The following is a 22,718-nucleotide window of genomic DNA, read 5'->3' as shown; positions in this document are numbered from 1 at the left end:
TCTTCTTCTTCTTCTCCGTTTTAAATAAGGGCAGCAAAGACGGTGCTGCCACCGCTTCTTCTACGGCCTGTGTGTAACGACACGTGTATGAAAGGTGAACTCACTTCTAGATTAAATAAGGTAATAATAATATTAATATTAATAATAATACAAATGTTACGTGTAAAAAAAATATTATGTTTTAAAAATGTTTTTTTTTATAGCTATATTAAAACAATACAAAATGGTGCAAATATTGTTGGGGACTTGGAGATGCGTTAATTCTGCGGAATGTCTTTCTGTCTGTCACTGCATCCAAACCAACATTAAAGTCATCTAAAAAAATGGGTTTGGACCCGACTGAACTGCGTGCGGAGAGGAAGCCTCCGTCAGCCGGTAATGTGCTGAAGGCGCATTACGCTGCGACGCACGGTGTGGTCGGTTGGTAGTAAACTCAATTGTGTTCGCTTCACCATCTCTGCTTCAGCCCCAGCCCCAGCATCATCATCATCATCATCATCATCATCATCTCTCTCTCTCTCTCTCTCTCTCCTCCATCCACATCATCACAGCCCTTATAATGACCTTCAGTCTATCTAGTTGAATGGCGTCTGGTTGTTTTCGTCTGCTGTGGCTGCGCGTGTTGATGCTGCTGCTGCTGCTGCTGTGGACCCAAACGGATACCTGTGCTGCATTGCCATCACTGCAGACTGTTTTTGGGTGACAGCGCGTCCCTTACATTTTGGTGTATTCTGCAGCTACCATGGCGAAATTAGTCACATCACCCAGCGCAATAACAGGTAAGCTTGATGTAATGTTTGTTCGGTTGATGTTATCAGCGTTGTTGTGTTCACGCCTGGAATTAAAGCAGACTCGTGGATGACGCAACTGACATTTCCACCGCTTTATGTGCTCGGCTGTGCCTGTGCGGTGATGATTCGGCTTCACCGCCTTGTTTATTCGCTCAATTCGAACTGTGTTGTGTTGGGGGTCTGTGCGCAGGGTCGAAAATGAAAAATACCTTTCTAATTCTATTGAAATAAAGCAAAAATAATGGCTTTATTCACGAGTTAATGTGAGCACAAAAAAAAAGAAAAAAAGTGTCGCCTCTTCTGCTATTGTTTGATCCCTGTTTTATTATATGGGGACAGGTCATCAGCATTAGAGCTTTGGGAATTGTCCGATCAGTTCAAAGCTAAATGGGCTCTGGCTATAATGCTGTTTTTTTTTGGTGATGACGTGATTCAGTCCGACAAAAGGGGTTCAAATGGGTGGAGAGAGGAAGGGCTGGATTGATGCCTCTGACACAGGCCAGGCCCATCGATAATAGCTACTGTATAATTCGTATGAGCATCAAACCATTGTGTGATGATTTTGTGGGTTGAATACTGGGTCATTGTTTCTATTATAGTACATTTTATATATAGTATGATAATACTTTATTTTTACTTTGTATCCTCTGTGCCTTCAAATAAGGCACATCTCCCTGCAAGCCAGTACTCAAATTCAATATAATGTCAATGAGATGTTAAAGAATAATGCCTGAAGACCTCTATAAAATAGATAACCTAAATATAAGCTATATTTCCCTTCAAGCCATAAAAGCTACAGTAAATACACGCAAGTTGATCTGAGGTTGACTCCCCTTGTGACCACTGAAAGGATCAATTAAATTTGTAACCATGGACACTGACAAACATTACAAGTTAAGCATGATGAATGAGCACAGTGATGTTTTTAATGAAGTGAGTGCAGTATTAAAGTTAACGTCTCCTGTCTGACATGATGTAGCCAAACCACATTTAAGCAAGAGTCAGTTTTGTCTGCCAGGTTTTAGTACACAATAAAAGCCCTGACTGAGAAGAGAGTAATTCACTTGATCAAGTGAAGCAACTCACTGTGAGTTGACAGTTTAGCCTACTAGGCGCATATCGACTCAGTGAATTTGTGGACTTTTTACCTCTGAAGTTTACGCAGCTGTTGAGAGGAATGGAAGATAGGAATTGACACGCATTTATTTTGGGACCATTATCATCTCACAATATCTATCTTACATCACAGATTTATCTCATATTTATCTGGTTTATTCTGGCTATAACACTGATATCAAACATTTGTTTGACTATATTTGCTTTATATTTGTTTAAAAAAGGTTTTACATTTTTAATGATTATTCTGATTTGGGTGTTCATTTGTCTTTTTATTATAGACTTATAATATATGAGTTAAAATGTGACGTTACCACAGTTTTTTTGCTCTACACCTGTAAAGTTCTTGATCCATACGGCTTAAAATGTTATGTTAATGTGAGAATAGGAGCTCACTGTTTATTTCTAATGCTCTGCAAATTCTTCTTTTTGTTTTTTAAGGTGAAAAGATGGCCCCACCATCCATCACTCTCCTGCCTGACAAGAGATCTCAGACGAATGGTCACAGCTCTCCGGCCCGAACTGGGAAAACGAGTGAGTAATCCTCTTTGGCTGCTGTCACATAAATCACACTTTCCCTCCAAGTGCTTTCATCTGGATGAAATTCACTTACAGGACAATGATTTGGCCTTTTGCACAATGAGTCCTCGTAGACTGCATCTGTGGGCCTGTGCATGGTAAGAACAATGTGTTTTAGGACTTCTCTGTTGTCAGTGGATGGAGGAGCTGGCTCGAGCATCAACAAAAGCTCAGCAACAATAACCAAACTTGACATTCAGCATGTGTCGAGTGAGTGCCAGATCAAGGGCAGTTTCCTTCCCTCGCCTGCATATTGTTGCAGTTTGCCCTTGGCATGTAGCATTTTGAAACACAAAGCATTTGACAGTAGCCGAACAAGTGTTTCCCTCTGCTGGTAAGAAAACAGCACTGCAGGTCGGCACTCTGGCACTGATGTCATACCCCTTCAGACAAGGCTGAGTGTGCTTTCTCTCCCCTCATGGTGATTCCAGCTCCATCTAACGGAGAGAAGAAGCCACACATGAATGGACACGCGTCCCCTTCACACTTAGCTGCCAACATCAGCAACAACCATGGAGGGAAACAAAGTAAGTTTTAAAGTTTGCTTTCACTGAATATTCTTCTTTAATTTAAACTGCAGTGACACTTCTTTATATATATATATCTTTGACATCTTTACTCATCTTTCAGCTTTGGAGGGTTACATGAAGACAGATGACAGGATGCGTTTAGCCAAAGAGAGACGTGAGGAGAGGGAGAGAGGCCTGGGTAAGTGATGTCCTGGATTTTTTTTTTTTTTTTTTTTTTTTTTTTTTTGCACAAATGCTCAAATACAGAGGCTGATTTTATGAAATGAGAAGCTCTGAAATGCCTCTGAGTTCCTTTTCTCCTACAGTAAGCCTAAAAAGTTTTTTTTTTTGTGATGACATGTTTCTTTCTGCAGTTTAATTGGTTAGGGAAGGGCTTTGCTCGATTCATTTTGAGTTCCCTGGGTTTTTCATTGTGATGTGCTGTGTCACTTAGAGTAACAGTAACATAGAATGGTCCAATAAAAGTAGGTCTCCCACGCACAGATAATCCTGCAGCTCCAGCAGTTGCCCCATGATGACAAGGATTTCTATCTTCATGGTTTAATCTTGGGTGTGGATTGACAGACGAAATCAAATTCACTGTAACACACACAAGTTGACGTTATAATCGCAGATTTTGTTAGTGTTTAGTTTTAAGAAGAAAATACTATATCATTAAACTTTTTTTTTTTAAAGACATTTGAAGAGAGATTAAAAGCACTGATGAGCTTGTTGTTCTAAAGTTGATTAATGCTTTTAATCTTTAAGTCCACACAAGGAAATGAACAGCAAAAAGCAACCGGCAGCAACCTCTGTCTCTTTCAGTGGCCAGGGAGCAGCTGATCAGGGAGAAGGATCGCAGAGCTCGGCTGCAGTATGAACGCACGGTGGAGGAGCGCTGGAGGCGGCTGGACGAGCAAAGGCAGAAGGAGGAGCTCCGCCGAGCTGCAGTGGAGGAGAAAAGGAGGCAGCAGCTCGAGGAGGAGAGGGTCAGCTCATTGAAAATGTTGTGGTCTTGTAGGTGCAAGGTTGTTGTGATCAGTGATGGTTTGAAGATGAAGGGGATTTCATCTTTTTTAATATAAAATGCTTACATGCTGTATTTCCTGTGTCTTCGATTGATACACTCTACTGGAATATCACCGCCTCAGACTTTGTTACAGTTCAAAATTACAAAGAAATAAAGTCAGTGTTGAGGTGACCATATTTAATAAAAGTCAACTCTGCTGTGTTGCTTTCAGGAGCGGCTCGAGGCCCTGATGAAACGGTCTCTTGAGCGAAGTCTTCAGCTGGAGCAGAGGACCAAACGCTGGAGCAGAGGCTGCCCGACAGGAGCGGGTAAGAACCGAGCTTATGGATGTAAATAAAAGAAGCATTGCAGACACTGGGGATAAGATGGTTGAATGGTCTGAAACAGCAGGATATAAAAGTGAAATAGTGTTTTTTTCTGAAGAAACATTACATTTTGCTGTATTTCTGGGAGATATCATTACACAAAGAGTGTGTGAGTGAGTGTGTGTTACAGAGAGCCATCTTTTGGCCAGATCATTGCCGACAGCCTGGCTTCTAAAGTACATATGAACAGAGATGTGCGCCTGTTCCTGTTTCCCCAATGAGACAGGATGGAGTTACATGTCTGCACGGGTGTCTACGTGGTACTAAACTACATCTTTGAAATTTCTCTGAATGACTGAAAATGTCAAAATATCCCAGGAATTACTGTCTTTTGAAACCATCTCACCACAGTCAAAAACTACATATAATCGCTTTAAATCAGACCCAAAATTTTAGTTAAACTGCATCACAACATCCCTGCTGGAATGTTAACTCCCACCAGGTCGCCACAGCCGGATGAGGAATTGCTCAGATAAACTGTTCATAATGCTCTATCTGCTCTGCTCTGCTCCGCCCGCTGCCTATAGGTGACTGTGAGAATGCCCCAAACCCTTTCTCTGCTGCCTCCGCCTTTTCCCATGGCATTGCCTCCCCCCTTCCTGCTGTCAGCGAATCTGGTAATGTTAAGCCCCCTTGCCCTCCCAAATGCATCTCCCCTCCTTTTCATTCAACAGTTACCCTGTCTGTGTTGCCATGTCTGTGTCTTGGCTGAAACATCAACCAAATGTGTTCTTCCTGCGATGCACGCCTGTTGAGTTGCTGCGTTGCTGAACTTTTAATGCTTCTCTTTTTGCGCGAATGTGGTATACAGCATACTGGATCTCTACTGCAGGCTTCATTATGTTTACTGTGTTTGTGCTTCACTGCAGTGGGTTTTACCCTTGAGTAATTGTTGAAAAAGATAATGTGGAAGCACAATACTGTGGACACAGGCTTTTGGGATGCAAATATTAACAGGCAGATTATAGCAGCTTTTACTGACATATATCCACACATTTATCCCAAAATACTGTCTGTGATCTAAGCTAATTTTCATGCAAAATCAAGCTTAAAAATTTCTGTTTGTTGGGACTTTCCATCTCCCCCTTCATTTGAAGGCAGGCTCTGCAGTACAACTGCAAGTGGACTAAATGGAAAAAAAGGACAAAAAGAAAATTTACCAGCATCAGCAATTTCCTAGACTGGATATTGTTGGTTAATTCATCACCCTGCAGCCCAGTGTCCAGCAAACATGACATGTTTGCTTTACTTTCATTATGATTGAAACTCACACCAGAAGTCAACCTCTGGATTAGTTTCCCCAGATTAGTAACCTCTCAGTAATTACAAGCAGGCTAAAGAACACTGGATCAGGATGACTCGGAAATCTCAATGATCTGAGACACACGGTGTTTTATTTTCACAGTTTCTAGAAAGGTTAACAGTGTTTGTTTCATTTTTATTTTATTTTGATAACCTGGAATTAGGGTTTGAAAATGAAAGCACTTAAGTGGTGCTGACTGCGGGTCCCTGGAGCAGACGGTTTTTAGAAATAAATCGCTCATGACCTAGAATAGAAATATGTGCACTAAAATAGACACAGATATAGTCATCCCACTGAGATGACTGCAGTCCTCAGACATTGCTCTTTATGATGAGTGACAGATGGATGGAAAGTCAAAAAAGGATGGCAAAAAGACTGTTTCTAGAGTTGCACAATGCGGTCCATGTTTAGGGCCTTTGCTATGGTGACTGTGAGTTTGCACCAGGTCTGTGTGTCTGTCTTCATTTGGTGTCATTGTTTTAGGGGAGGCGAGGACAGAAATGTTGTCTTCTGGACCGTTGGGTTCTGGACTTGCATCTTACTGCACAGTAGCCTACAGACTCGCCCCGGTACATTTGACAGCTGGCTGAATCAGTCCCATTGGTAGTTTAATCACTACGATGAAGATGCGAAAAGATATTCTACATTTAAGTTGTAACTTTGCAGGTTTTATGCACAAAGCAATAGTTGCTGATCTTTAACCAGAGAAGAAATTTATCACATAGTCAAACATGGACACCTCTATCCCTAATATGTTATTGCTTTAAATGCATACCCTCATATTTTTTGTTCTGCAGTATTATATCTGCCAAATAACTGTGGCTGCCAAAATGAGTCTGTAAGCTTTGTTTCAGTGCAGCACACACTGTCCAGGCAAACACCCTCCTCTCCTCCCCCTGACACTATTAATATCCCCCGTCAGTTGTTGTCCGCCATTATTTGACTTGATAAGCATCATGTTTGTCACCGTGCAGCGCCCTGCAGCCCTCACAGGTTACCTTTCTGCAGCTCACTGAACCCTGCAGATCACAACAGAGCTGGACTTCAGGGAGGCTCTCAGTCCACTCCAAATACCCCCAAGGTCAGACTCTGCATGTATCACACTCTCTTTGACATATTTACACGACAGGAATCAAACATTACTGGATGAAAGCCATGTTTTAAATCACCCTAACACTGCTAACAGAAAGAGCGGCTGCGCAGAGAAAGAAGAACTGCATCCCCAGGTTATGGATCCCCTGTGAGAAGATCTGAATCCCCTGCCAGTATCACCAGACACTTGGCCTCTCCTACTACCTCCAAGTAAGATTATTTATTGAACTGAAAGGGGGCCAATGTGGTTGTCAGCTTGTTTGCAGAGCACAAAACACTTCATTCTTAACCCAGACATCTCCATTTGTGTGCAGGCTTGCATCTAAGATGCGTGCACAGTCTCCTAGCAATGCACACCAGTACCATTACTCTCCTACAAGACATCGGCCCAACCTGACAAATGACGATTGGAAAGCAGATGACAAGAGGGTGGAAAAAAAGTGCGACCAATCCAAAGCTGAGGCCGCAGTTAAAGAGAATGCTGACATCAACAGTCTGAATTCATCATCACAAGCTGAGAAGAATGTGGTCAACGCTGAAATCACTAAAACCAAATCCTCTAAAGGTGAACATTTTGATAAGCACCTCAAAGGGGACACCACTGAAAGAAACCAGTCCCCCGATAGAAAGAACCACGCAGCCCCCAGAATAGATCCCTCAGAGAAGAAGATGCACAGTAACGTTCAGGATGGAGAAAAGAAAAAAGGTGGACTAGTTACTCTGGATCATTTTATATAAACGTTACTGTTTATTCAGATTTAGTACATTTGGATGACTTTTAGACCATCTTTCTATGTTTGACAGAGTCAGCACCATGCACGTCCTCAGGGAAGGTGGCAGCTGGCACAACGAATGTAGAGGAGGCGACCAGGTTGCTGGCAGAGCGCAGGCGTCAGGCTCGAGCTCAGAAAGAACTTGTGGAGAAAAAACGGGAACAAGAGGAAGAAGAAAGGTAAGTGCCTTAAATGCATCAAGATTAAATACAGTATTAAATAAAACGTGGTATTTACTGTATGTTTTTTAATGTGTGTACACCTACTGACCAGACTGAAGGAAGAGCAGCTAAGGAAGCAACTTGCACAGGAGTTGCGACAGCAGGAGGCGAAGGCTCAACAGGTGAAGGAGAGAGGGAAAAATGAAGAGGATCCTCACAGGCTGAAACAAGAAGAAGACAAACAAAAGAAGGAACAGGAGGAGAGGGAGATGCAGATGGACAGAGAGGTCAGGGGTCATTATAATGTGCTCGACAGATAGTATTTACCTTATTGCTACACTGTGTGTACTGGAGTTAGATCTCTGGTAATTTCTTGTCTTGCTTACATGATTTGAACTTTTGGAAGTAAATCATGAGAATTTCTGGTCACAAATAGATGTCATCTTCCTATGAACAGAAAGAAAAAGTCAAAGTCCAGGCTCAAGAGGATACAGAGCGTCAGCAGCAAGACAGGGAGTTGCAGAAACAACAAGAGGAGGAGAGGCAACAAAGAAAAAAGGTTAATTTAAGCAGAAAAAAGAGACGAAGCAACCATTGAAATATCTGAATTCAATATTTGGAAAGTTCATAAACTGATTAAATGTTGATATACTTTTGCAGAGAATTGAGGAGATCATGAAGAGAACAAGGAAGGCTGAAGCTGAATTGAAGGTACTGTAAGAGACACTGTCTGTTCTCATACAGTTGACCTGCTGCCTTTAAGCGCCTGCTGATTGTGTGATCAAGATTTCTGTTTTTCTTTTCAAATTTAATTTATTAAAACTCTGGCTTTCTGTTGGTATTAAGTCTTTATTAAATTCTATTGTTGGTGATACTTTGGTTTTGTGTCCTGATTACCACAAACGTTGACTTGGCTGTCTCTGTTCTCCATTGAATCAGAAGGAGGAGCAGGTGGAGACAAAGTCCGTCTCACCGCCAGGTTAGTGTGTTGTTCAGCCACCCTGCAGATGCTTTACGTTTGCTTGCTGTCCATGCTTCCTACACCCCTCGCTGTATGCCTTGCAGCTGTAAAAATGCAAACAGGGCATGTGTGGTTTATGATTTCATTCATGTATTAGCAAATTTTCAGCATGTGCAACGGCAATGACAATTTTTATGAGTTGGCTTGTCTGAAATCTCAATGGTAGACAGATGCCAATATTTCCCCAGCGTTTTTGTTTTTGTCTTGTTATAACTCCAAAGCTTTGGAGAAGAGTTTTCCTTGTCTACACCAGCTTGAGTTGACCAAGCAATGCTGTATACGGTTATATTGTTTGTGCTTTGAGCCATGCATTTAAATCCTTGATGGGGTTTGTGGAATATGGAGCAGCAGCCAAGGACTGTCCTCTTGGTGCTGATACGGCACCTTTTCAGTGTAGAGCAGCACCATAGGAGCTGACTGTAAAATTAGCTGCTCCTCTAAATGCCCTTGGAAGACTTGTGCCGCGCTCTCTCTGGGGGACTGCTCTGCTCACTGTGAGCTATACACTTTATTTGAGCTGCCCAATGCTAAATAATCTCAGCTGTGTTTCACAGTAGAGCTCAAAATTTAACATTAGTTGGGCTAATTCTTCTGGTAGTATGTGACCACTGAAGAAAATAATAGTTTCTTCTGTTCAAATTCTATTAAAATTCTGTTAACTGGACAGTCCAAATAAAGTGAAGCCCACTATGATGGTTTTCTTTTTTTCATTCTCCACAGGGGATGTAAAGACTGTTCAAACTAATGCTCAGGTAAATGAGCAGGCTATTAAAAAGGTTGAGTTTCAGGTTAAAGAACAGGTCACAGTCCAGGTCAAAACAAAGGAATGTGTCTCCATGAAAAACGGAGCCGCAGCACAGATGGGCAGTCAGAAAAACAACACTCATCTTGTGACGCCAACACACAGTGTTCCTGAGAAGAGACCCGACACAAAGCAAGCCAGTGAAGAGCACGTCAGCAATCTTAACAAGGACGCCAAAGCCTGTGCTCTCAAGCCACAGGGAAGAGAGGTGGAAATGAATGTAAACACGCAGCAGAGAGTAAATGTTAAAGTCCCAGACCAAATAAATAAAGAGCCAACAAGGCCAAGAGCAGATGTCAAAGTTAACCGAAAGGAGTGCGGTAATATGAACGGAGCAGCGAAGGGAGAAGGCAGTGCCTTGATGAGTGGTCGTCTAACTGCTGAAGTGAGCAAACAGAAAAGGCTGGATGGGTCTTCACCTGAGGGAAAGGCTAAAGGAAAGCCCCAAGTGGAGGTTGGAAGACCCCATGTGACACCGCTGCCGGTGGGACTCTTATCACCACCGGTCATCAAGCTGGAGCCACTGGATGTGAAACGTACGGGGTCCTGTGATGAGGTGCAGTCGATGGAGGTCAGGTGAGTCATCAGGTAAACCTTTATTGCTCTAGTATGGTCTGAGAAAATTTAAATGCTGACCTTATTTTGAACAAAATGCTGCATTACTTCATTACATTACACACCAAATCATCAAGTAATTATTTTGATTCTGAAAAACCTGGATATTATGTTTAATCTCTGTTTTTTTATTATTGTATTTCAGTCCAGCTTCGAAAGAAGAACTAATTTCCATCCCAGAGTTCTCACCCATCAATGAAATCCCAAACAGTGGCATGAGTAACAATCGGGCTCTTGAAGATCTGATGGACCTGACAGGAAGTGTCACCTACCCCAAACTGTCCTCTGAAAACAACATAGGCGACTGCAATAAGAACCTCATCGAGGGCGTTGTCAGTCCCATGTCGGATTCAAAGCTCGTTGGGATGTCCCCTCCGTCCTCAAATAAACTCAGCGTCCAGTAGTTCATTTTCTCTTCCCCTCTTGCTTGCCTTCTCCCTCCCTTCTCTCTCTCTCTCCGTCTCACACACTCGCAGGATGTCACACTTTGTGCCTCCCTGTCACCACAGTTATGGAAATAGAGCCATATAAATTGACTTAAAAAGAATTTACAGTATGACTTGCAATATAAACAAAACATCTCCTGTATACTTATCATGTAGCAACTGACCGCTGAAATTATGTGTTAAATATTTTATTTAGTTCTTATCATAGGGACAAATGTGCAAGATGAGCACATATGAAAGAGTCTTGGATAGAAGGTGTGTGTAGATGTGAGATAATGACTAAAAAAGACAAATATCAGGGTTTCAAATATTATAGCAATTTAGAAAACACATGATTACTAACTTACATTAGCTGATTAAGAATCTCAGTTATTTACCGTTTCCTCACTGGGTCCCATTTAAGTGTCATTACTGGAATAATAACAGTTGATCATAGCACCAGTGGCTGGGTTTGTACTTCTACCTTTCCACATGCCCTCTTAAAGTCTTTAAATCAAATTCAGAGTGTTGCTGAGACTGGCATGGCTTAGTACTTAAAATGTCATTTCTAGTTCATGTTATTCATGCATGTATTGCTGATTGATTTGGATGGAATTGATGGCAAACTAAAATCCAACCCGACTGTCAGAACCATTGCATTCCTATATTCTTCTTTAACTCAGTTACGTCTGAGGTTTTTCACATTTTTTCATTTCTTGCTAATGAGATGATTCCTTGTATTCTTTCTGGTCTCTAACCAGAACTTCCTGACTGCATGTGACTGAGGAAAAAATGAGGCCCTAGCTGTCAACTTGAATGTTACTGCACTTTGAAAACAATCATGGCATCAATGCAAACAAGAGTACATGTTTGTTGCAGACCCCAGCAAATTCTTGGACTATATTGCAATTATACAATAATCAAGCAAGCAAGGCACCCTTTATTTAATGACTTCACATGGATTTCCAATGATGAAAATGCTAATTGCTGAGAAACTTCATGGCATTTAAAAAGTTTTCTGAAGGAGCGCCTTGCTGTGTTTGACTCAGTGTCAATATATCTAGTAGAAATAGATTCCACTCAGTAGATATCTAACAATAAGACTGAAGAGTACGAGAATAGAAATGTTTGCACTCAGATTGCAAGCGTGCCCAGTAGCTATAAAGATGCTATTTACTGTTAAGGTTTTTCTCCTCCCGTCATGTCGTACTCATGTGGTCTAGCGGACTCCTTCAACTTCTTGAGCAATTCATAAAATGACAAATAATTGCGGTTATTCATTTCCTGTGTTGTGTCCAAATGTAGGCCTAATTTCAGTAGCGATGCCTTATGACTGATCAGTAACTTTATTTCTGTGATTATCCCTGTATTTATCTTTCCGGTTGGACACTGGGATAGTTGTGTGTGTGACCTGTAATACTTGAACCTTGGTAACAGCTTATACATACAATCATGTCACAAAAATTTGTGTTTCTCTGTCAACAGCTTAACAAGTCTGAGGCTTTGTAATTGTCTCAAGTAGCTATATAGAAACATGCAGTATTTTAAAGTTAGGATTTGCTTCATATTTTGCACAAACGGTTCCACATGCAAATAAAATAACGATTTTAACTCAAATCATATTTACAACCACTTCAAAAAAATATTCAAATCTGCTCATTCAAAATCAAAACAGTATCACAGTCAACTTAAAGCTTTAAGTTATGAAAGTACTGTAGACATTGTGCATGGTTTGCATGGTCATAACAATGTTATCTGAAACAATAAAGTGTAAAACTGCATTCTGTGTTTTTGTTTCTGTGGTAATATATGCTTTCTGTTATTAAGCAGGTAACTTAGAAGGGAATTCCAACCAAAAATATGTAGGGAGTTTATAACTTCATACAATAAATCACACTCAAATATAATTATATTTTGCTAATAAAACTAATGCAGTCCCACACATTATGTCTGTACGCCTTGATATTTACAATCTTGTGGAAAGTGATTCCATCTAATAGACATTTTTGCACCAGTTGCTTTGTTGAATCATATTGAGTTACCCTAAAATGGGTAGTCTACCTTTTCTGATGGAATATGGCCTAGAAACCAAAGTATCCAAAATTTTCTACACCCTAGAAAAATAAAAACTCACAATTTAGATTGACATTATAATCACCCACATATTATGTTGGAAAAATTACTCAGAGGCTTGGTTCAAAATCAAACATATCAGACATTTATTCTTGCAAGAAGGAGCAACTACATGCACCATCAAAGAGAGGTGTCCAGCATTGCTCCCAGATCTCCTCCGTAGGGCAGCTTTTATACAGTGTGACAAACAGTTGACAATCACTCCCATTCCCTTTGTATCTGCTTTCGTATGGTAATACAGAGTTGGTTGTAGGTCACAAGATAAGGACACAGGGGAGTGGTCAATTGGATGCCGAAAGTAAAACAATAAAAGGAATCACTTGCAAATAAGACAGAAAACAAAAGAGACTTTTCATAGCCTGCTTGACAAGAGACTTTCCGGAGCCACAATGCAAACAAGAGGAAGAGACAAATATGATTCCCCCCCCCCCCCCCCCCCCCCCAATCGTATAGGTATACCTAATAGGATGAATTTGTGCAGAATTTAATTGTGAAACAGAGAAACGACGCTATTGTTGCTCGCCTTTCCAGCTGCCTCCGTTGACATGTAGTTCCCACTCCGTGGCGGTAGGTGGCACTTCAGTGCGGCTGCGCTGCTGCGCTGCTGGGCGAGGGGCGGGGCAACGAGGAAGACTAGAGCCGAGCAGTGTCGCACGAAGCTTTCTGGTCAAACATCGGCAGGACTTTGGTAAGTAGCTCTCTAAATAATCGCATTATACTTGTCGGTAGCTCGCTAAACATGAACGCGTCTCGGTTTGTTTTGTGTAACGTGTTTACAAAGGTGTCCACGCGACTCGCGTGAGCGACGTGAACGCTAATTTGTGCGAGCTGCGTCGAAAGCAGATCAAGACGAGCAGGGATCGCCAGCGAACTTAGCTTCGAGGTAACGTCGCTGGCTCGGCCGTGCTTCCCCGCGTCTTGCGTCGACGAAGGTAAACCGAGCCGATATTTCACCACCACGTGCCCGCCAGTCGCGCTGCGGGGGGGTCGGGGGTCGAGGGTCGGATTTCCCACCGTACAAAAATATGACTCGACCTTTGTTGTGTTCGCTAACAAGCTGCCAGGAGCTAATGCTAAAAATGGAAGCGCGGTGCGCTCCTCTCTCCGACCGGACTCTCATGGTCGGGGCCGAAACTGAAGCCGCAACCACCATTACTGAACCCCCCTCCTCCTCCTCCTCCTCCTCCCCGGCCCTGAATATTTGGTAGTAATTTGGTCGTCATTGCGTCAACGAGGTTGGTAAGATCTTACATCACATGGGTGGGCAGACTTTGTTATTTTAACCCACATTTTTTTTTGCCACGTGGCAGTCAATGTTGACAAAAGTGTTGTTGTTGTTTTTGTGGCCGAGTTAGACTGATGTCTGTTTCGTGAATAAAGGCGAAGATAAGCCAACATGTTGGTCAGTCGGGTTTGATGTAAGAGTTGCTCAACACCGAGGACGGAAACACTCCCTTGTGTGGGCGGGTGTTGTTAAAACAAAGTTCATCCAGAACAACCTTCAAGACTTTGTTGAACTCTTAATATTGACATTATATGTAACGACACGGTGGTGCAGTGGTTAGCACTGTCGCCTCACAGCAAAAAGGTTCCGCGTTCAAATCCGGTCCTGGGCCTTTCTGTGCGGAGTTTGCATGTTCTCCCTGTGCTTGCGTGGGTTCTCTCCGGGTTCTCTCCGGGTTCTCCGGCTTCCTCCCATCATCCAAAAACATGCAGCTCAGGTCAGGTTACCTGGCGCCGCGCTAGTGGCAGCCTGCTGCAGCAGCTCCCCCCTGAGAGACCCCCCTGCTGTCGTGAAGAAATTTCCCCTCGGGGATTAATAAAGTGAAATTAAATAAAAAAAAAATTACATTTAAGTATCTGCTTTATAACTTTCTAGATGACATGGGTACATATTTTCCTTTTAGTATTGATGGGGAAAAAAAAAAAAAAGATTTGTCTTTTCCTCTTGTTTGCATTGTGGCTCCGGAAAGTCTCTTTCGTTTTCTGTCTTATTTGCAAGTGATTCCTTTTATTGTTTTACTTTCCGCATCCAATTGACCACTCCCCTGTGTCCTTATCTTGTGTCCTTATCTTGTGACCTACAACCAACTCTGTATTACCATACGAAAGCAGATACAAAGGGAATGGGGGTGACTGTCAACTGTTTGTCACACTGTATAAAAGCTGCCCTACAGAGGAGATCTGGGAGCACTGCTGGACACCTCTCTTTGAGGGTGCATGTAGTTGCTCCTTCTTGCAAGAATAAATGTCCGATGTGTTTGATTTTGAACCGAGCCTCGGAGTAATTTTTCCAACAAGCATTGTCTCCCATTGGAGGGAAATGTGTCTGAGATGGTTCAGCGAAACGTTTGAAAGAAAGCAACTGAGATAAAGTGTAAGCTAATCAAGACTCACCCTACTGATTAGACTGACCACGGATTATTGACACAATTGATAAGAATGAACTTTGATCTCGAATTGATATATTGCGGTGTGTTGGCTTTAGTATTAAATCTTAACTTTTAAAAGAAATATTTGTTCTGTTTCTTTGGCGATTGCTCGAGTTTGCTTGTACGGATTCCTCTCAATACAACTCAATGCAGCTTGTATACCGAGTAATTTGAAATATTAACACTTGCATAGCTAATGTACTCAGCATTTGACTTTTATTGCACTAAGTTTGTTTTAACACAATTTTTTTCAACATTATTTTAATGTTACGAGCTGAAAATCTGAATCGGTGAGCTGGAGTTTGTTGCCTTCCGTCCAAAGGCTTGGGATGGAAGCGCTCTGTGTTTGGGGGCCCTCGATGGAAACCATGAGCCCATCAGAGCACCTGAAAAATCTACAGCAACTACTACAGTTACAAACGCACCTTCTCTGTTGTTCCCGTGGTTGCCCGTGATGTACATTATCACTTAACGGTGGTGGACATGGGGCCCCACAGCTGTGAGTGTAATGGTGGCATCTTCAAGGGGAGCGGTTTCTCAAGGAGTTTGATGCAATCCGTGTGTCCTTGTACTCTTTTAATGATGAATTATAAAGGTGTGGAACGGTGAATCTCCTCTTCAAACCTCTCCTCCAAATAAACATCAATTTTATTGTGCATTTGGATGCAGAAGAGTCTGCGTGAACACTCACTGACAGGCAGATGACAAAATATATCCCACATGACTGTGCGGAAACAGAGCATGAATTGGCCTTAAGATGTTTCAACTGTAGGTCAAATATTGTGGTTATCTTTTAAGAACGTGGTTCTATAGCTGCTTAGGGCTGTCAAATTCAATATGGGTTCTTTTATTTTTTTTTTATCCATAGATTCTTCACTCGCTTCCAAAGATGGTGCGAACACATTTTGGACCACCTCGCTTAAAGCCCAGGTAATGTCTTCAGTCATGTCTGGGAGCATACACATTCTTTGGTGTTACATTTGTAATTGTTAAATATTTAGTTTTGAGACCTGTTACTGATTTAAAATACTGTTGGCCCTTAAAAAAAATATTTAAAGTGTCCGTATATGTTGTAGTTAACCGTTTTTTTGTTTTTTTTTGTGTCCTGTCAGACCTTACGGAGATGGTCATGGTATTGGACCAAGTGAAGGAAATTACAACAAAAGCCGAAGAGATGTCCAGGACTACCCAGCAAAGGGTCCTTTTAACTGGAGAGAATCCAGAGGTCGAGGACGACCCCCAGTTGTCAGAAGAGCTCCTCTGATGGGAGAGCAAAGGGAGCCACATTTCAATCATTGGAGGTCCCAGAATCAGGATTCCTTTCGATCATACCCCCCCAAAATGGAACCACACCATGGCCAGAGGAGGCCTTCTCCATCCAGGCCAAATCGCTCCCCTCAAGTCCAACATCAGTCATCCTCTCATGGTCCTGCACAAGGACACCAGAGGGGCCCAGCTTTCCATGGCCACCCCTCAGGGCACAGGTCAACCTCCCCAAGACATTTCCGTAGCCACCCAGCTGACAGGAGGCCAGGCTCTGGGCCACCCTACCGCGGATCTTTCAGAGGCTCCAAAAGGCAGTCAGGATTTCCCCATCAGGAGCAGCGGGGTCGTGACCCTCGAGGGAATCACAGTCCAAGAGAAAGGCCCTATGAACACTCAGGTCATGGCATGAAGCGCTGGAACGAGGCTGGATCGTTTTCTCATCCACACAATGGAGAACACGGGCCCTCTGGGTCACAGAGGAGCCCCAGAGAGATGCATGGGAGAGGCTCGTGTACAGAGAGGTACAGGAGTGAAGCGGCAACCCCAGCTGGGTAAAATTATTACAGAGGAGGCCTGAAGATGGCCAGTCCTCCCAGTCACAGGGGGTGTATTCATTACCTCTACTCAACCCCAGCTCATATTTATTAGAGGGGATTAAAGGGGGTCTGATGTAAATGTGGTTTCACCTGCCATTAAGAGGAGTGTTACATCTGTAAATGCTCTTTGAAAATTTACTTCTCCTACCTGTTTGATTCTGTCATGGCATTGTCAAGGGGCTGCATTAAGATAAAAGTTTAAAAGTTCCGCCTCCCACTTGAAATGGCAATGGATCTGTCATTGTAATGATTTCTCTATTGTTTGATGGATATGCAGGTGGTCATCTGAGCAAGACTCCAGGCGGCAGCGTGGTCCGATGGAGAGGCAAGGCAGCCGATCCCACAGTAGAGAGAGGGCACAAGATGTCCCTCACCTGCCCCCTTACAGACCCCCCTCATGGAAAGGAGGTCCGTCACCGTCATCCTCCTACCACAGGAGCCCTCAGGAGAGGCAAATGGCAGGACCCCGCAAGAGGAGGATATCGGACATCAGCATGCCCCCCTCAGACCCTGCACTGGAGCATGGCAATCCAAAACACCCCAGGAGAGCAAGACCTCAGCTGCTCAGTATTCCCAGGCCATTTGGTGGCAAACCTTTGTCTCTTAGGGATAAAAGTTTCCTAGTTAAGGGCAGCCAAATCAGAGCAGAGTCACTCATGAGGCTCAGAATACCTCCATCTGTGAGACCCAGGCCTCCCCTGGGCGACTCTGCCCCACAGAGAATCCCCAGCTCTGTTTTTGCTATGAGGAAGAAACGTTTCCAGTTAAATGCAGATCCTCTGAAAAAGCTGGAGCCAAGAGCAGCAAAACCACAACAGTCGTCCCCAAGAGAAGAAGGCAATGCCAGCAAGTCTTCAAGAGATTCTGATTCAGGAAAAGAACAGGTGGAGTCTCGCCGGTCATTGAACACGCACAGGTACGGTATTTTCCTTGTAGCACTGTTCGCAGGGGCTTGATGATGATGTGAAATGGGGTGCCGTCTGTGGAAAATGGAGATATCGTGATGAGCTAAATGTGCATCAATGATTCAGTTGATGAAAAGCCACAAACGTTTTCAAATGCCTCCCTGTCTGTGTCAAAGTACCAGTACCTATCAAGTGGGATGAAGAGAAGGTTAATGCTCCACATTTACAGCACATCGTTAAAGGCAACCTGTTTTAAAACCTGACAAAAAGTTAAATAACCTTGATGAGGAGTGTGGAAAAATTAGTTGAGCTGTGAAGCTGTTGAAGGATTCTTCTGTTTGACCCCTTCGTCGTTCATAGAAACCACAGCTGAAGTGGCAACATGTAGCGTAAAACGGTACATCTGTGCATGCAAAACAAAGACCGATGAGGGACGTGAAGAGGATTGCCCGAACACGTCCCAAAACCGATGATGCCTTGCTGCTACTTTAAACTTTACCGGAAAGATGTGTGCCGTAAACGGACCTCGGGAAAAGAGATGTTTCAACATCGCACATCCATTGGGACACAGCGACTGCTCACGGCACGAGATGAACACAAACCAGAGAAATTGCAACATGAGCGGCATGATTGATGAAGGATGACCAACAATACAATTAATCTTAGCTGCAAAGAAAATCACAACGTCAAGATGGATGACGGCGATGGTGACATGACGACAAAAGTTCTCAAGTGAAAGAAGAGGAATTTCTGTTGCTGATGGACATCGCCCGACACTATTAGTTACCTGTCGGAGTGCACATGAATTCACTTTCACTGGCAGATTTATTGGAACGTAACTCATTTGTGCACTTAGAATTCCCAATAATTTCTTTTTATATCCCGCCAAAGTGATTATTCTTAAAAAAAAAAAAAAAAAAAAAGTCTTTCAACGGCAAAATGGTTAAAACCCGAGACGAAGGATTCAGCAAACATTTTAAAACTTCTGACTTGCAGAGCACTTGGGTCACCACTGTCAGGGATATTTCTTCCTGCATTCATCAGATTAATATTTAACCGTCTGCCGACATCATGAACCTGGATTAGCAGCCAATTCAAGCGTCACACAGAAGTGGAAATCAAAGTAAAGTGAATTACTTTACACCAGACAGATCAGCATATCAGAATCTTAATAGATGATTCTGCCCCAACTGAAGTGTGAAAGCTCGATGGGGCTGCATCACTCCCGTTCGGAGTTAGCACAACGAAGAGGAGCCAAGCTGCTGCTGCCAACGGCGCTTCAAACAGTGCAACTAAGCACCGGAGAAATCTGCTCCTGAGCAGTCACAACAACTTGAAGAGGCGTTCCTGTGGCTTCCATGCTTTCAGGCGTGACCACGCATTCAAAGCTGGAGAATTAATTTGGAAGCGTTTCGATGAAATCTGCCACGGATGGTCACATCAACTGTTGCTGGAGTCAAATCTGCAGCAGATGGAAACATCTGTTCTAAAGAGATCAACAGTGCCGGCGGTGAAATGTGTCTTGGTTTGTCGTTTTAAACGGCCGAGACCACAAACGAGCACAATATCGGCTCTAAAAAGCACGACGCGTATGGTGAAACAAGCTGGACCTCAGGAATGGACGTAACAAATGTGAGGAAAAAGAAGCGCGGTTGCAAGAAGTCTTACCTGATAACACCGCGAGGAGACGGAAGCTTTGTCTTTGTGGTTTCACCACGTCAACTCGTCATATTCTTATCGGTGTGAATTTGGGCTGGACCGACAGGTCAGCATGTCCTGTGATTTCCTATTTCTTATAATGACATCTGACCGAAATCTAATAATCAAAGGTGCGCATCACGAGCCGGATGGAAAAATTCATGAACACCTTTACAAGGCTGCCGCAACCGATAGCTGTGACGACGAGGCTTTCTAACCCAAACCTGCTCATGTCAACCTGCAAAGACGAGACGGATAAAAGATCACCTCGATCTATTCTTGGCACCGCTGTAACTTCAAACTACTGCAGAAGAGGAAAACGCAGCTCTGTGCTTGCTTCTTGACTGCAGTCAGCAGATCCCGACCTTCCCTTAAGTCAACCCAACACCCCAAATTTACAGGAGAGTAGGAGACCTAATGGGATGAAGTCTCTGTTGTTGGTTTTGCAAAACCTTCAGTAAGTTGCCGTGAAACCTGGACATCGACTCCTCTGTGGAGAAGAAGCTGACAATCACAAGCCTGGATGTGTTCACCCGACTGCATCAGAACTACAGATGTCTTAAAGACTCAAGTCTCAGACTCCGATGTGCATCTAGGGAAACATTTTGGATGATGATGATGATGAGGAGGAGAAAGACAACTGAAGGAACAACTCCGAATGGCCTAATGATGCATCTTCTGACGTTCAGTGAGCTGACCGTGAAAACAAGGCATTGCCCTGCTGAGCTTCTGAGAGAGATGATAGAAGATTTGGTGATGCCATGATCTAGGCCGATATCATAAAGTCCTCCAAGATTTGGCCGCTCTAACGATCACTGAGTAAATGAAGAGCGCTCAGATTGATTCAGGGTACAAATATAGGAGTAAAGAAGCATGGACATTCCATGGTTTTTGTAAGTACCAAAGTGATGCGTGGCTTTATGATAGTGCTGTTCTTTACTGGTTTAAATTGATTTACTTCTAAGAGCTGACAGGTTAATTTTATGTTTTGCTTGCAGTTTGTTTCTGTAATCACCTGTAACCTGAACGCTGTAATGTTGTCGAGATTGGAAAGGCAACGTTCTTAACACCACCTCCGTGACTCTCCTCAGATCTTCTCCCATAGAGAAACGTGATCTGGTTGTTTTGTCCCATTGGCCACCCGGACCAAGCTCCTCCTCCAAGAACTGCTCGCCTTCAAAGGATACCAGCCCACAGTCAAATAGTGGCGAGTCACCTCTTTTGATCTTGTGTATCGTTGGTACAATCGAGATGTCGGTATCCGTTCTGCAGTTGTTTGTCGTGTTCTATTTACAATCATTTTTTCCCCCTTTTTTTTATAGAAGACGATTCAGATGAAGACACCAGTCCTGACAGGCGACTGTCAAGGACCAGTGATTCCAGATCATCGCCTGAAGACAGGAAACGGGGATTTTTGGATAAGAGGATATTTAGGTAAACTATATACTTGAGTTATCCAGGTGTGCGAGACAACCTTCTCGTTCTGGAGGAGTTCAGGCGTCTTTTAGGCTGACCTCGTTCTTTACAGGCTTTCAACAAAAAAAGGTTGAATTTCAAGCTGCCGAGAGTGTTCGCTTCCTGATCTTCTTGATGTGTTTACAGGCCGTTTAATATGATGCCAGAGAGCCACAGACCTGGGAGACCATTCAGGAGACCAGGACCAGGACCCGGACCAGGACCCGGACCCGGACCCGGACCCATGCAGGTGACGGAAAGAGTTACTGCATTACACAGCATGATAATTAATGAAGAATGATAGCTGTGCATTTGTAGTTGGGAAGCAAACCTACTTTAAAGAGAGAGCTAATGTGCAATTTTAAGATGTTTGATTTAATTAAAAGAGATTTGTAGCTCAACAATGTAATTGTAAACAACCTTTTCAGCCTCTTGGACACATTTTGGCAAACATATAGCTATTTCCGTTTTGTATTGTGATCATTACACCATGACGTGTATAAGGAATAAGACGGGATGATTACTTACTGTAATAGTCAGCTTTCACCAATTTGTTTTCCCAGAGGCCAAAGTTTCCTGGTGGTCCAAGGAAACCGGGCCCTGAGCTGTCCGGGAATGTCAGAAGGCCACTGATGGTATGCACACCTCCGCAGACATCACCGACTTACTTTTCAAATGTTAAAAGGCTCATTCAGTCTGTTTCTTAACTGATATTTGAATGTCTTGTTCTTATAAGGAGAGCTTAGTGCCACGGCCTTTCCCCAATCAGAGGCCAGTGTTCAGAAAAAGTTACACCATCATGTCCAAATACCGCAACATGAGAGTGCTGCGTCAGCGTCCACCGTACAGCCGAGGACCCAACCAACAACGCTGGTGACAACCTGCGGTGAGCATGGCACTTTCAATTTACCACGTGATACGAGAAGTGACTAATTGTGATGTTCATCTTCAGTTCAGTTCGGTATGACTCAGCTGCGTAAACAAATCTTGAATTATCAAGAAAAAACTATAAATACTTATGAAGAGCTTCAAAAAGGAGTTGTATTGAAATTAGTTTTTTTGTGATGTTAACACAGGTCGCACATAGAAACTGGAGGATGCTGAAAATTGTCATCAAGATCTCTCTGTTGGGTGGACTGCACAAACCCTCACTGCAATCCCAACCTGCCCCGTGTATTGTGAAAGTGTTTTCGCCTCCATTTTTCTCTCTGGTACAAATGTTTCAGTTGCATCTTGGAGGCAGGGCAGTACTTGGTTTTAGGCTATTTGTAACAAATGCCATTTTATGATACTGCCCTGCTTCTTCTCATGTTTGACTGGGGAAATGCTGCTTGTGATCTTGGGACTCCGCAGTCTAACTTAGATAGTAAAAGCATTTTTTTTGTGTTTACTAGTTGCTGTCAGTTTCTGGTTTTAAGTGCAAGAAACATTTGCTTTAATAGCTGACTTTTATCGTCTGAAGACTCGTGACATGAGTTTTCCCCTCTTGGATTCGTCGTAGATGTTTTGATTAGAGAAAACACCTTGTCGACTGACACATAGCTTCTACTTGTAAAACTTGTAATGTACTCACATGTGGAGTTTGACACTTTAAATAAAATGTGATTTAACAAACTGAGCATTGTCTTTGTTTTGTTTGTAGAGTTTGACA

The 22,718-nt window shown here is 43.0% G+C and overlaps 2 protein-coding genes across 6 annotated transcripts; both read left to right on the top strand.

The window, feature by feature from the left end:
• Window positions 1-87: 87 nt before the first annotated feature.
• On the top strand, window positions 88-12,363 carry map7d2a (MAP7 domain containing 2a). Of its 4 annotated transcripts, none has more exons than XM_069146485.1 (17): window positions 88-779; window positions 2,349-2,441; window positions 2,918-3,013; window positions 3,117-3,194; window positions 3,821-3,984; window positions 4,237-4,333; window positions 4,918-5,007; window positions 6,668-6,774; window positions 6,880-6,995; window positions 7,100-7,491; window positions 7,590-7,737; window positions 7,832-8,006; window positions 8,177-8,278; window positions 8,380-8,430; window positions 8,662-8,698; window positions 9,461-10,118; window positions 10,303-12,363. In XM_069146485.1, exons 1-17 carry the CDS (start codon window positions 743-745, stop codon window positions 10,559-10,561), a joined length of 2,700 nt encoding a protein of 899 aa, XP_069002586.1. In that variant the 5' UTR covers window positions 88-742; the 3' UTR covers window positions 10,562-12,363. The 4 variants fall into 4 exon arrangements, with proteins under 4 accessions (XP_069002586.1, XP_069002585.1, XP_069002589.1 ...); XM_069146484.1 differs by having other exon boundaries at window positions 8,659-8,698; XM_069146488.1 differs by having other exon boundaries at window positions 8,659-8,698; window positions 9,461-10,130; window positions 10,303-10,389.
• A 942-nt stretch (window positions 12,364-13,305) lies between these two features.
• Window positions 13,306-22,682, top strand: LOC138196448 (spermatogenesis-associated protein 31H1). 2 transcript variants are annotated; one of them, XM_069146483.1, is made up of 10 exons: window positions 13,306-13,403; window positions 16,016-16,077; window positions 16,260-16,934; window positions 17,287-17,925; window positions 20,704-20,819; window positions 20,935-21,046; window positions 21,215-21,317; window positions 21,631-21,702; window positions 21,804-21,953; window positions 22,144-22,682. In XM_069146483.1, the coding sequence occupies exons 2-9, from the start codon at window positions 16,037-16,039 to the stop codon at window positions 21,942-21,944; spliced, it is 1,899 nt and encodes a 632-aa protein (XP_069002584.1). In that variant the 5' UTR covers window positions 13,306-13,403; window positions 16,016-16,036; the 3' UTR covers window positions 21,945-21,953; window positions 22,144-22,682. The 2 variants fall into 2 exon arrangements, with proteins under 2 accessions (XP_069002584.1, XP_069002583.1); XM_069146482.1 differs by having other exon boundaries at window positions 16,260-16,964.
• The last annotated feature ends 36 nt before the right edge of the window (window positions 22,683-22,718 follow it).

Source organism: Embiotoca jacksoni, unplaced genomic scaffold (assembly GCF_022577435.1).
Source record: "Embiotoca jacksoni isolate LCO1_2020_lvr unplaced genomic scaffold, fEmbJac1.0.p SCAF_13, whole genome shotgun sequence".
Taxonomy (NCBI): Eukaryota; Metazoa; Chordata; class Actinopteri; family Embiotocidae; genus Embiotoca; species Embiotoca jacksoni.
The sequence above is the reverse complement of the archived record's forward strand: the minus strand, read 5'-3'. Positions and strand labels throughout refer to the sequence as shown.